This window comes from Moschus berezovskii, chromosome 25 (genome assembly GCF_049115385.1).
Source record: "Moschus berezovskii isolate FMDL1 chromosome 25, NW_MosBer_1.0, whole genome shotgun sequence".
Lineage (NCBI taxonomy): Eukaryota > Metazoa > Chordata > Mammalia > Artiodactyla > Moschidae > Moschus > Moschus berezovskii.
Genome location: NC_142484.1, coordinates 37,795,889 through 37,810,533, shown reverse-complemented (window position 1 = coordinate 37,810,533; position 14,645 = coordinate 37,795,889). Strand labels below are relative to the sequence as shown.

Sequence of the window (14,645 nt, the reverse complement as noted above, 5' to 3'; positions counted from 1 at the left end):
CACTCTCTGCACTCTTTTCTTTCTTAACCCCTTCCTCATCCACAGTCCTGAATCTTGTGATAGTCCTATTCTTTTAGTGGCTCCCCTAGAAATCATGACATGTCCTTAACTTAACAAAGCCTGTGGCTAATCATACCTTCATCTTCCTCCCAGATGACACAGACCATAGAACACTTGTGTTGTTATATTCTCAACACAAAAAACAAAATTTTTTTAAGGTACAGGAAAAATTAAAAAATGAGTCATAGTTCCACCAGTAATGGTGGTTAGAGCTGCTTTCATTCTGATGTGCAACCTGTTAATCACTTTTAATTAGCACATGCATATTTTGGAAAATTCTCCATGGCAAAACACTGTGGCCAAAATAGAAATTTAAAAAGACAAACTGGGGGGAAATATTTGCAATTCATACCGCCAACAAAGAGCTAATTTCCCAATTCGCAGAAACATCCTAGAAATCATTAAGAAGGAGATAAAGTTAAAATGCCCACCCACAAAAACATAAGTCAGGAGATGATATCTTGATGCACCCCACTGAGGGTGAGTAGGAGTGAATTATGAGGAGGTGTGAAGAGGGCAAGAAAACAGGAGCAATGTGCACGGGTTGGAACTGAGTGCAGGTGCTCTCCACAGCCTGTGTAGCTGGAGGGTAGAACAAGGGAGTGAACCACAGGTGAGGCTGGTGAAAGCAGCAGAGGCTAGATCACACAGTGCAGGATGACAGGCCATGCAAGACACTTTAAAGATAGTGCTGTCTGCAGGGATAAAGATCCCCAGAAAAGGAAGCTTTATTGGCAGTTCTGGATCATAAAGAAGGCAGAACGCCAAAGAATTGATGCTTTCAGACTGTAGTGCTGAAGAGGACTCTTGAGAGTCCCTTGGACTGCAAGCAGATCAAACCAGTCAATCCTAAGGAAATCAACTCTGAATATTCATTGGAAGGACTGATGCTGAAGCTGAAGCTCCCATACTTTGGCTACCTCATAAGAAGAGCTGACTCATTGGGAAAGACCCTGATGCTGGGAAAGATTGAAGGCAGGAGGAGAAGGGGACAACAGAGGATGAGATGGTTGGATGGCAACACTGACTCAATGGGCATGCTGCTTCTGCTAAGTCGCTTCAGTCATGTCCGACTCTGTGCGACCCCATAGATGGCAGCCCACCAGGCTCGGCCGTCCCTGGGATTCTCCAGGCAAGAACACTGGAGTGGGTTGCCATTTCCTTCTGCAATCAATGGACATGAATCTGAGCAAATTCTGGGAGATGGTGAAGGACGGGGAAGCCTGGCATGCTGCTGTCATTGGGGTCGCAAAGAGTCAGACACGACTTAGCAACTGAACAACAAAAAGCCTAATCAGGTTCTCACTTTAGAAGAAGTGGCTCTGGCCACTACAAGAGTGTGAATTGGCGTAAGGCAGCTGCCAGCAGCCAGTTACAAACCTGCTTCACCAGTTTTACAGAGAAGTGATGGTAGCTTAGACTAGGATGGTCCTCATGGTGACTGAGAGAAATAGAAAAAAGTAGAAGATACTTACACAGACAGTACTGTGTAACTGAATATGCCAGGTGGGTCTGGAAAGCACCACAGGACAAGTGATATTAGTTTAATCTTGAAGGATGAGAACAAAATTTTTGTAATACTGTGGTTCATCACTTAGGTTAAATTGTTAAAATATGTACATTATAAGTGGTCATCACCTCTTATCAGTATTTGTTTCAGATTCTCTAAGAAATGTCATGTAACCTGTTTTCCTTTTTCTCTAATAGTGTTACAAAATTTTTATAGTAGAATAAACATGCATTTCCTGAAAACTATTTGACAGCTTGACCTTTTCAATTCAGATTAATCCCCTCCCCACTAACATCCACCCAAATCCAAGTATATTAGTGAGAATTTGGGACCTTTTGAAATTTTTTTCTACCTCCTATTAAATCCTCTGTCCAGTTAAATCTCTATAGCAGTAGGGATATATCCCACACTATTAATTCATGCTTGCTTTTGCCTCATGAGATTTATGATTAAGTTGGTATAAGTATTTTGTAAATAATTTTAAAATCTAAAGTACTTTAAATATTCTTGGTTATCTTATTTTGAAAGGTAATTGTGCTTAGTTCTGAAGATTGCCTGGGCTTAAGGTTATTAGATGTAGAAGAATGATTAATTCATTTGCATTTGTGGCATCTCTATTCTTTGCGGTGACAGAAATTCACTGTATACACTTTTCAAGAGAAATTGCATCTAATACTTCATACCATTTTATGATTATTTAGCACATGACTTGTAGCTGCTAAAGGGCTTTCCTGCTAACCAGCCTCCCTTTAGCAAGCACTTAGTTCTTCTTTTGTAATTAATATTTTCATTTTTCATACACATAGAGTCCCTAAAGGAAGTTTTATCTGGAAAAAAATGTGCATAGTGTTTTAATGCAGTACAATTTATTTAGTAATTCATCTTTGCTATTTATGTTTTATTAAAAAATCAAGCCAGGATTTTAGTTTTAAGCCCCTGCTTTAAAGTGGGGTTATATGAAATCATGTGTGTGACACTTGAAAACAGTAAAGCACTATAGAATTTAAAGAATCTTCCATTCAAAAAAAAGTAAGCAAACCAAAAAAAAAAACCCTGCTAATGGTTGTTCTACAGAGTCAGTGCGAGGTCAAAGAGAGGTCAGTAAGATATATCTCATCTAGGCATTGCCCTGTACACCATCTGCCCATGTTAAATCACAGTGATAAGTAGGACGTAGACTTGTGCACTGCTAATTCTTATTTTGCCAGACTTTCGTGTCATCTTATGGTCATTACAGTTGACCAATTACTGTTGACCAAATTGAATTATCTTTAATTAGTTGGTCTGTCTCATATTCAGTGGACTAGTTGGACATATTTATCTGTTTAAGTGGTCTGTCCTCAGACTTGGAAAGCCAAATGTCATTTTTGAAGAAAAAAAAAATGGGGGAAGGGAGACAGGAGTCTAGAATTATTTTATATGTTTAAAGGGAAAGTATAATGTCAATAGTCTTATAATATGTTTAATAAAAGTTTGCTATGGTTTTAAGATCTTTGGAGGAAAGTAATATTAGTTATGCAATATAAAATATTTATTTTTCTGTATAGACATGATATGTGGAGGTTATTAAAACAGAAGTTCTACTGTCCTTGTGATGCGAAGAAATAGCTCATTCCAAAGAACTCATTCATAACAGATTTAAGTTCCTATGAAGATTTATAATATCTTTGCCAAGAAATTTTCTGTCTTGCTGCAAGCTGCACATGCCATTACAAAATTACAATGGATTCACACTGATTTACTCCTGTATAGACTGATTTTTATACTTGAGAGGCAAATAGATGAGAACAGGACATGTATTCCCTAAAGATGTGATGGGCCTTTGAGCAATGAAATCTGCCTGAAAAACTGGAGAAGCATCTATGGTTGGATAAGATTGGAGAGAGCCAAACTTATCACTTCCTGACACTCTCATTTGCTGGGGTGATGGCATTGCCATTTCACATCGAGTCCTACTGTACAGCCATGCGTCACAGTGACACCAGATAAATATGAAGTTCTCTAGGAACTTATTTGAGCCAGAAGTTCATTCAGCCAGTATCCCTTGATTCAATATTAAAAAAGAAAAAAAAAAATGGGGAAGGGATGAGAGAGTGAGGAAGGAAGAAGAAGAGAAAAAAACCGAGATAATTTTCTGCCTCTTTTCTCACTGAGTGTCACAGGATGATCTATTTGCCGCAGTTTTGCTGTTTGTAGGTATTGACATTGACTCCTTGTTTCTTTTTTGGAAAGAAATACCATTAATGCCATTGTTGTATTTACCCAACAGTTCAAGTCTTTATATTTTTGTGACAGATTTCCTTAATATTTCAGAGTCAACATGAAAGTTAACCTGAAAAAGTAGTTTGTTTCTGGAGCATTGGTGAACCAAATCTTTTTTAAAGTTTGTTGTTTTTTTTTTAATTTTGGGTTGTGTTGGGTCTTCATCGCTGTGTGGAGGCTTTCTCTAGTTACGGTGAGTGGGAGCTATTCTTCGTTTCAGTGTGTGGGCTTCTCATCGTGTGACTTCTCTTATTGTAAAGCGTGGGTTCCAGGAGCAAGGGCCTCAGTAGATGGATGTGGACTCAGTAGTTGCGGCACATGGGCTTAGTCGCTCCATGACATGTGGGCTCTTCCTGGTGTCCCTTGCATTGCAAAGCAGATTCTTAGCTATTGGATCACCAGGGAAGCCCTGAATCAAATATTATTTTCAAAAAAGGTTAGTCACTCCCTTCATTCCTTCTGTCCATACATCCAGAAGTGTATTTATCATGAGCCTGCTATGTACTAAGCAGGCAGTGTACTAAGTGCTTGGGAAAATAATGGTCAATATTTTGAATGGAGACCCAGACCTGTCCTTTGAACTTACACATATGGGTCATTATTAATTAGCAAAGGTGTGTTTTGAATGCTTACTGTGTCAGGCAAAGTACTTATATCAACCTCTTGTGCAGAATTTGGGAAAGGTCTCTTTGGGGCATCTACACAAAAAGAGGAAATACTGCTCCTTTCTTTTAGGATTTTTATTTATAATAATGATTACTCCAGGGAGTCCTAGTGTTGAAATGTAGAATTTATTGTAATTATGACTTTAGGAACAAGGATCTTGTCCATTTAGTTAGAAATGAGGTCTATACTGCCCCAGCACCTAGTCAATTCACCGAGAAAGGTGGATCTGATGGCATCTGGTGGTCTATAAGTAAGAATTATATTCTGGGATTATATCATCTTTGTTTGGTGTTGTGTAGATGGCAGTTTGCTTCCAAACTAAGCCAAAATTATTTTCTTAGGGATATGTGATAAGGACTAGACGTTTTGGCAATAGATATGGAAAATTTCGAACAGAATGAAAACTCTAAGTGCTGTAGTAATTAGCCTTTCACTTTCCTGAAAATACTACGTATGGTTTCTGCAATCATACTAAAATTTTAAAACAATCATGTCCTCTTTGGAAGGCAATTGCTTTAAATTGGATAGATTTCACTCATGTTTCAGTGAAAGAATTTGAAAATTCTGTCTTTGGAAACCAAAATACTGGATGGCAGAACTGGAAGTGTCTTTCACTTTAAAAAGCAGTCTCTCTCTGTGGTGAATATATTTGTTGTGGTAAAGTATTTGAAAGGAAATCCTCAGAATAATTTGGGGTAAAGAAAAATACTGTTTTAGAATAAGCCAACCCATCAGTTTTGAACTTTGAAAATTGCTTTATTTTGAATCAGAAAGGATTAATCATTGCTCATAGTGCAAAGAATATATGTTTGTATTACAATATATAATCCTGTTCTAAGACACACTTCTGAATTGTAAAGGACTCTGGCAAAATGCTGTGATCTCCATAATTTTTCTGAATGAATCAGTGTTGAGTTACCTCAGGATTTCGGCCTGGGTCCTGGCAAATCTCTCTCTGAATAAGTGATTCCTGTAAACGTTGGGAATTCTTTCACAGGTTAACTTTCCCATCATTTGACACTGCTTATGCTATATTGTCTCAGCCTAGATACATCCTCTCTGGAAAGAAGGGTCCTGCTAGTCTGATAAGAAGCTCTCTTTCCTGAGGTCTGGATTTTGTGTGTGGCGGGGGAATCAGCTAGGAGAGGGACAAGCCAGCATGCCAAATCTCTTTACTGTGGGGCTCCATCCAAAAAGGGTTTGTAGCACAGTGTACAGTCTTGTAGCCCAGCTGTGTGGAGCATTGATTGCTTCTGCCTGGAGCAGGGATACTGTCAAGTTGCTCTGAGTTGAGTCATCTATTGACAAAGAGCTACCAGCCCGCAGATACTGCTGTGCGGAGCTGCTCCGGCGGCTCCCACCGCTCCCACGATGCCCTGCTTATAGCAGCTGTCAGAGATACTGAGGGATCCACAGAAGGGGAAGGGAAAAAAAAAAAAAAAAAAGACTTTTTACAACTGCCTGGAAGAAAGGGGGTGTGAGCTAGGAGGCATTCCCGTGCAGAGCTGACCAAAGGCGAGGGTAGGCACCCTTGCAGTATGAACGCACACCTCATCAAGCAGCACAGCTGCCCCCGGGGCTCCGGTGGCACGGATGCGGGTAGGAGTGTGCCCACACTGATCAGAGATGCTCACTGCGCGTGTGGCTGGCAGAGGAGTCCTCAGGGGCTCGGGTACACCTCCCAGACTATGCCCCCCTCGGGAGCTGGGGGCCCGGCTTCAAACAGGACCAAGCTGGTCACCCTGTGGGACAGTGTGCGGAAAAGCCCCCGCAAGACGAGCACCAAGGGCAGAGGGGCTTGCGGGGAGCGCTGTGCTTGCCCACATGGCTGGATCAGCCCCGCACAGGTGAGCCTTTTCCTGTGACTTTGCCTTGATGGTCGATCGGGAGAAACGGAGAGCAAGTTGGGGATGGTGAGCATGGTTTGGAAACTTTGCCGAGTCTGCGTTGCTGACTCTAGGGCACGGTGGTGTGGTAAATGGTAGGCCAAGAAATCCTGTCGTTTTCATAGGTGTCTGAGGGCTCACACCTCTGGGCGGCCTGGGAAAGGCAAGGGATGCCCTGCTCAGTTTCTTTCAGTGACTTTTCCCCAAGTTCAGCTTCTCTAGTCCTCAGATGATTTTACTATTCTGGTCATCGTCTTTTAGCCCCACTTTTACTTCTAATCATTGTTAACTTTTCTATTCTGTCTAGCCGAGGTTTGTGTTTCGTTTTTAAGGAAAAAAGAGAAAATGAACTTTAATTAGATACTTTCCATCTCTTTAAATATAAAAGAACATTTATTTCTTTAGCTATGGGATGCAGTGATTTGAAGTATGCTATTCTAATTTTACTCTGATAATGCTGTATACCTTTTCAGTAATGGAGAAGAAAATGTGTTTGTACTTAATAATTCATATTATAAACAAAAGGATTAGAACTGAAAGCAAACTAGAGGGTGATTACACTCAGAATAAAATAATGAAACAATTCTTTTATTCATAGAAGCAATAAGGTGATTTATATTAAAAAGCACAACTCATATTCCCCTGTAACATATTTCTGAAGCAGATGGGCAGAATCCTTTAATTTGATTTCTAGCTTATTCTTGCCCCAAACTACTAGCATTTTACCAGAAGTGAGATTAGCTCATTTTTTTTTTCCTGCCTCCATCCAGAAGAGGGAAAACAACTTCCTATAAATGCTATAAAACATAAATAAAATGCACCTGTATTCATTGCCATAAATATAGAATTCCACTTGTAAATATTCATTGAAAAGAGAAAAGCTGTGTTTGAAGAAAAATGCTTTCTTGACTTTAAATTGATTTTAGTATAATTAAGAAGTGGATATTGATCATGAATAAAATATTGTGGTCTGAGAGGTGTAGAGGATGTTCCAATTTTAATATTATTTCTTAAAGTAGTTGTAAGAATATATCACTAAATCTTAAAGATGTAGTTATATATACATGGTCATGTATATGGCTTTTGATGCATTAACTTCATGCCTTTCAGCATCTGGGTTTAAATCAAGAATATATTGTCATTTTAGAATTAAACTAGTTCAGCTTGAAATAAAGTTTGATGTTTGGAAACTCATTTTTTTTTTTAAGTTAACATGAATTCCAAACTGAGTACACAGCTTGACAGTTATGAAGTCTCTATATATTCTTTCCCAATACATGTGTTTATATGTCTTTAACCTGTATCTCTTAATTGATTAGGTTTAAGTTTCTATGTAAGGCTTACATAGGCAGAGAAGACAAATGCATCTAGCTTAGGGATTTTGCACAGAGTAGTATGTGCAAACATACTTTACTGCTATAATTCTTTTTATCCAAGATGTTATAAACTTTTCATAATTTCTCAAAGCAAAATCTCTAATACTGTAATAACTATGCTCTAAAAATCTTGGTACATTTTTAATCAACCAAGGGAAACTTTTCCCTTCTTTGGTTTTTAACAAAGTCAGCCTCCTACTTGCTTAAATTTATAGCCATTTAGTGCTTTAAAGATTGAAATAGACTCTGCAATGATAATTAAAGATCCAATGGCATATGAGAAGGCAATAAAGTGAGACAGCCACTGTCTCCCATTATTCTTGGCGTATACATTTCTTTCTCTTATTCACACGCACTTTATCCATTGCTAAGAGCAGTTATCCCCAAATAATGAAGAACCAGTAACATATCTTTTAGGATCTTCAGTGTTGTAACACTCTTCTATTACCTGTTTCTTCCACCCTTTTACTATCTGAGTCCTAAAAATGTGCTCCATCAGATTGATCAGTCTCTTTTCATTCCAGTCCCATGCTCATTCAAATATATTATGTTGAGTATTTTTTAATGTGTCTGTATATGCACATGAACATTGATTTTAATATCGTTATTTAAATATCTCTATAATACCTAACTACTTGTATGTATTAACATATTTTCATGTGTATGTAATTATATATACATGAATATGCATATATACACATAAAAATTTAAGTTCTATGTTATTCTTTTTGCTCCTAGAAATTTCTAGCTGTTCTTACACAATGTTTTTCCTCTCTGTATTAAGTTTATTTCCTTTAGTTTCGATAGGTACTCAGAAATGATGCTCTATGTGTATATATATATGTGTGTGTTCATGTATATAACTATTCATTTACATATGCATCTACAAATATATCTAATACTTGAAACAGATGTGTGTATGCACTATATGCCCATGCAAAGTATCACAGAAACGTGTGTTTGTGTGTATATGTGTCCATTAAAACAAAATGTGCTTTGAGAATTTTTGGATACTATTTTTACCCCTTAAATTAACTAAAGATATCCTGTGAAATGTTTTAAAATAAAGGATAGAGGCTATGACAGTAAACATTAGACTCGTTGATAAGGCAGAAAGAAGGAAAGTGCATGTCTGAGAGTTGCCTGGGGACCCATGTGTGATCCAGCATGTGCCTGAGGGTTATTAAGTGTCTGGGAGCTGGGATCCTGCCCTTGGAGATAGCCACTGTATTATGTGGAAATCGGCAGTGTGATTTCCGGCTGCTGTAACACAGGGCCATGGTCACGACTTGAGTTCCTCCCAAGGCTCTTGACCAAGCTTCTGTTATTTGGGGTGCTGTGTACTAACAGGACTTTGTCGTTATGTTATTCCTAAGCAGGAATAAAAACAGCTTCTGTCCCTTCTCAAAGAAGTTTTCATTCCATTTGGATCTGTAGAATTAATATAACCATAATAATGTGTAAGAAAATGGAAAATTGTAGTATCCAGAAGTGAGTTCTAGAAGGCAAGATAATAGTATCAGTCTTGGTGGAGGGGGCGGAAATGTGCCATTGCTGTTTATGTGGCATTTGTCCCCAGAGCAGACTGGTCTGGGAGGCAGCACAAAACAGCGAATACTCAGAGACTAGGGTTCTGTGCGTTTGGTCCTAATCCATTCATTCTTCATTTGTTTATTCAACTATCATTTCCTGAGTGCCTGCTAGATGCCACTCTGTCAGACTCTGTGGATAGAATAGGAAACAAAGTAATGTAGATATGACCCCTCACATAATGGAGCTCAGGACCTACAGTGGCATGCAACACTTAACAAATATATCATCATACATGCAGAATTATAGCATCATTAATCAGAATTTGGAAGTGAAGCAAAGTTCAATGGACAGCTGCAAATTCCATAGTAAATGTATATTCAAGATAGAGAGGGACCACAAAGGAGTAGGGGGAAAAGATCCTTTTTTACTATGTCTCTCTATGCTTGGATTCTCTGTTTGTAAAATTAGGATAAAAATAGTACTTAACTCACAGGATTATGGTGAGGAAATATTAACATAGTATATGTAAATCACTTAGCACAGTGCTACATCTAGTAGAGACTCAATGAACATTTCTGGAGTGAATGAATAAATCATAAATCCAGAATAAAAGTTCACTACTATTAACCTATTCTTTCATTCGTTTTACCTGTTTTTCTTGGAAGAGAAGGGAGGTAAATCAGTGAAGACGTTGCAGAGGTAGTGACACTCAGACTGAACTGAATTAACTCTTGAAAAAAAATGTGCGTTTATCAAGTGGGCAAAGAGAGATATGCTTTGGGGGCAAAAAGGACAAATGCCAAAACACATGGAACGCCCTGGTGCCTTGTGGAATTGCTCCCACTTCTGTCTGCCCATGTGAAATGGTTGGGGGTGAGCCTTGGTGAAGGTCCTGCTGGGCTGGCAGTGTTGAGTCACCACACGGTTTGAGATCTCTGCTTCTCTGTGTCTGGCCTTACGGTCAAAGAACCCTTCTAGGCCTCAGTTTCTTGAAAAGTGTTGCTCACTCAGTCGTGTCCAACTGCTTGTGACCCCATGGACTGTAGCCCACCAGGCTTCTTGGCCCATGGAATTTTCCAGGCAAAAATACTGGAGTGGGTTGCCATTTCCTTCTCCAGGGGATCTTCGTGACCCAGGGATCGAACCTGTGTCTCTTGTGTCTCTTGCATTGGCAGGCAGATTCTTTACCTCCAGGGCCACCTCTGTGTCTAAGAAAACTGGTTTTCCTAAATGAACCTCTGTATCTGTTCCGAAACTAATATTCTGTGGCTTTCTCATCTGACATCCATTAATTAATGAGAAGCACTTTGGAAAGGATTTATTCTTTAGAGCTGGATAATCCAAAGTGTGAACTTACTCTCTGAACCCTCACTTGCTTAACCTCTTTGAGACTCATTTGTCCTTCCTGTAAAATGTAGAATAACACTATCATGTTGCAGTAAAATGTCATAAGAATTGAAAGTGCTCTATAGTAAGAGCCTGGCACGGGTACTTAGCACACACGAATTGTTCAGTTAAAGAAACGGTACCTGTGATAAGTGGTGATATCCAAACTATGTTTTTTAACCTAAAGAATATTACCCATCTAATTATCAGTATTGTGGTCCCCTCATTAAAATGTTTAGCTTGTCCACTCAATTTTCTGATGTCTCACTTACACTGATGAAGGTTAGGCTAGGCAACTGTCCAGAAACACTGGGCACAGTACCACATGATGATGGGTAACATTTTGTCCTCTAGGATTCTCAGAGGGTTACTACAGTGGTGTCCACTATGAAAAAAACAAATCATGTGAAACAGAGTCATACTGATGAACTAGCATTTTCGTAAGCTTGTATTCAGAGGTAGGTGATGTTAGATTTTCTCAGTAAGATATTCCTAGAACAACTGCATTTGAAGTGTGGCGCCCAACTCTGTACATCTTTCCTAACAGTCCCTCTATAGCTCCTCCAGAAATAACAGTTTACAGGAACTTGAGAGCAGAGAATTTTTCAGCCCAAGGAGTAGGGTTGCCTAGGCTGAAATCTCAGGCTCAGCTTATGCCCGGTTCGAAAGATCTGACAGTTTAACTCTGGGCTGCTGCAAATGATTCCTTCCATAGAGAGTCCCTTAAGGAAAACTAAGACTTTTTCATCTTTGGAAAACACCAGCAGTCTCCAGGCAAGGGAAGAATAAGAGGTATCACAGAGGAATGAAAGCTCTAAGCTTCCCTGGGCAGATCTGAAGCTCAACACTCCTGGCACCCCTGCTTCTGGACGCTGACATCAGCAGAACATTCTTACTAGGGCCGAACAGGAGAGACAAAATACAGAGGGCGGAAAAGAAAAGAGCAAAGATGGCAATATTTATCGAGCACTCACAATGCCCACCATGCATGAAGCATTGAGCTAGGGTCTTCACATTAATCATTTCTTGGAATTCTTTCAAAAGCACTAAAAGAGTGGTGTTGTAATTCTGATTTTTCAGATGTGGAAACCGAGGCCAAAAGTAACGTGTTCACGTTACTGACAAAGGCACAACTGATAAAGGCAGAAATAGTTTTAAAGTTCTATCCAGCTCCTTAGGAAATGACAACCCACTCCAGTACTCTTGCCTGGGAAATCCCATGGATGGAGGAGCCTGGTAGGCTGCAGTCCATGGGGTCACTAAGAGTCGGACACGACTGAGCGACTTCACTTTCACTTTTCACTTTCATTCATTGGAGAAGGAAATGGCAACCCACTCCAGTGTTCTTGTCTGGAGAATCTCAGGGACGGGGGAGCCTGGTGGGCTGCCATCTATGGGGTCGCACAGAGTCAGACACGACTGAAGCGACTTAGCAGCAGTAGCAGCATCCAGCTCCTTAACCTTTCTGCCACATCTTACAGAAAGACCTATTTGAGGTACAATGGAAGATAGAGTGCCCTCAGAGATTTCTTTAATTCAAATGGAAATTTATTTAAAGAATTGGAGTGCTTTATGAGGTTGGTTGGACTGCCACCTCCTAGCAGAAGCCCAGATATCCCCATTCTATTTCATTTTCTGGTCTCAAGAAGCCTGAGTTGGTTGAACCCTTAAAGAGCCCTTTGCTTTCTGGTTAAGAACTATGCTGATTGAAGCAGTGAAATAGATTCCCATAGTACTGATATGCAAATAAGTTGTTTATCTTAGAAAGACCACATCATCTGTGGTTATTTGCAAACAGAATTCCATCTTGCAATATTTGTGGTAAGGAATCAGGAACCATGTTTTCTAAACTTAATATAAGTACAAAATAGGAGCAGAGATTGTCTTACTGAAGTCCAAGAATATCATCTCACATTGCTGAATGAAGGTGAATATCATACAGATAGTCTACCTGCCTATGCATCTATTATGCCAAGAATCAAATCTCTCCCATCTATATGGTGGTGTGTGTATGTTTGTGTATTTGTATATTTACACACATATGTATACCGCCATTGCCATAGGCCATCCTCTTCATTTTTTAAAATATTGTTTTATCTTTTACAAATGTAGTGTCACTTATTTTATCCTCCATTCTCTACATTCATTCCTTTAATTGCCTCAGGGCGCGTGCGTGTGTGTGTGTGTGTGTGGCTGTGTGTCTGTGTGTGTCTGTGTCTGTGTGTGTATCATGTCAGAGCTGGATGGGGATTTAGAGGTCATCTACCGTATTTTCCAAAGGAGAACCTTTTAACATTCCTGAAACCTGGGAAAGTTAAAAGACTTGCTCAAGGTCATTCAGTTTGTGGCAGGATTGGCCAGTGTCTGAACTCAGGATTCTTTTTACTGTTTCAAGCAGCTTTCCCTCTCTTGGCCCTTATTTGCTCCTCTCCGTGAGGTGTAATTACTGACGGAAAATTATTTAGCATGCAATTTGTTGATAATGCAGTGTTGGGCATTATGCGAAAAATTGCATAAAGCTAATTTGTACATTCTTATAATTCAGACCACAGTCCCCAGAGAGATAAGGAGAGAGACAAGCTATTAAAAGTCATTTTAGAAAAGCATGGAGGGACTTATGTACTGATAACCACAGGAAGGTGATGCTGGCATTTAGGGGAAGGGGGCCAAGGATGCTAAATGCCCTGTAATGTGCAGAGCAGTCCTGCACAATAAAGAATGACCCCATACACTACATAGTTTTTAACATTTCATATTCATTTTTTTTTAATTTTCTAAACTTAAAGTCAAATTCAGCTTTATAGATAAAGTATTTTCTGCAAAGATTTAATAATAATTTAATATTCTAGGAATGCAACTCCTGTGTAAATCAAGGAATCATTGCACTTTGTTCTGTTAGGAATTTTATCAGGCTTTGATTCCTCGTTTGGAAAATCCCTTTCTTGAGCAATATTGCTGCTCCTGATACTTACGCCATCAGTACACCTCACCTGTATCAGTTTACATTTCTAAATGTCACCTACAAATACGTAGTCGAAGAGACTGAGGATCTTTTTTATAGATATACAACCAAAGATTTTGAATAGGTAACAACCCATGAAATATAAATTTTCATCAAATTTCAGCAGTGTGGTTTTTAAAAAATATTTCATTCGATTGCCATACCATATATTTATTTTTAAAATTTTTTACACAGTAAGAAATCTGTTTTGTGAAAATTGTGTGGAATTATTTATTTTAGAGGTTTCTGATGTTTACAGTATTACTTGGATGTTGCTGCGAAGGCCATTTACACTCAATTTCCCTGTAAGTACTTAGGAACCTGAGATTTATTAATATATATTCCCTATTCCTCATTTTTTATCAAAGGATAGAGTTCCAAGATCTGTTGAAGTACTAGAAATCAAATCAAATGCATACCTTTACATGAAGGGAAGTTCCAAATACAGATAGAGAGATAATGATTGATATGTAAGTAGGCAGGCAGGTAAACTTCCTCAGCGGCCTGCCCTATAATAAAATAGGGAATTACTTTGAAGTTGTAAATAAAGTCCAATTTATTTGCAAAACTATGACTTTTTGCTTTTTCCTCTTTAACCACCAGCAATCTTGCTAGATTATGTACATTTCAGCTAAAGTATTTCCTTTGCTCCTTCATTATATGCAAATCCATTATTACTTCTTCCAACACTAATTTTCAATCTAAGAGCCATCCTTTGTCTGTTCTTTTGCTGTGCTTCATGAAGTAGGATGTAACTGGTCTCTTTATTCCATTTAAATCTAAATTTATTCATTATAAATACATGCCATCATTTGACTACTTTATTAATTTTCAGGTATAGTTGGGTTCACAGATTGCCATATTGAAAACATATTATTTTAATGTAAAGTGCTTTCTTTGTATTTCTTCTTTTACTTCAGTTAGGCATTATTTTAAAAATACATAGGCAGTTGTATTATCCATGA

At 38.7% G+C, this 14,645-nt stretch overlaps 1 protein-coding gene across 9 annotated transcripts in view; it reads left to right on the top strand.

The window, feature by feature from the left end:
• Positions 1-14,645, top strand: part of DLG2 (discs large MAGUK scaffold protein 2) — a 1,481,746-nt gene that overhangs the window by 501,162 nt on the left and 965,939 nt on the right. Inside the window, exon 1 of one of the 9 annotated variants that reach the window (XM_055416123.2) lies at positions 4,708-6,345. The exons of 5 other annotated variants lie outside the window; for them this stretch is intronic. In XM_055416123.2, coding sequence (XP_055272098.2) covers positions 6,037-6,345 — 309 coding nt within the window. In that variant the 5' untranslated portion in view covers positions 4,708-6,036. Of the gene's footprint in view, positions 1-4,707; positions 6,346-14,645 lie in introns of those variants that run through there. 3 more of the 9 variants (XM_055416124.2, XM_055416116.2, XM_055416118.2) reach the window with 3 other exon arrangements.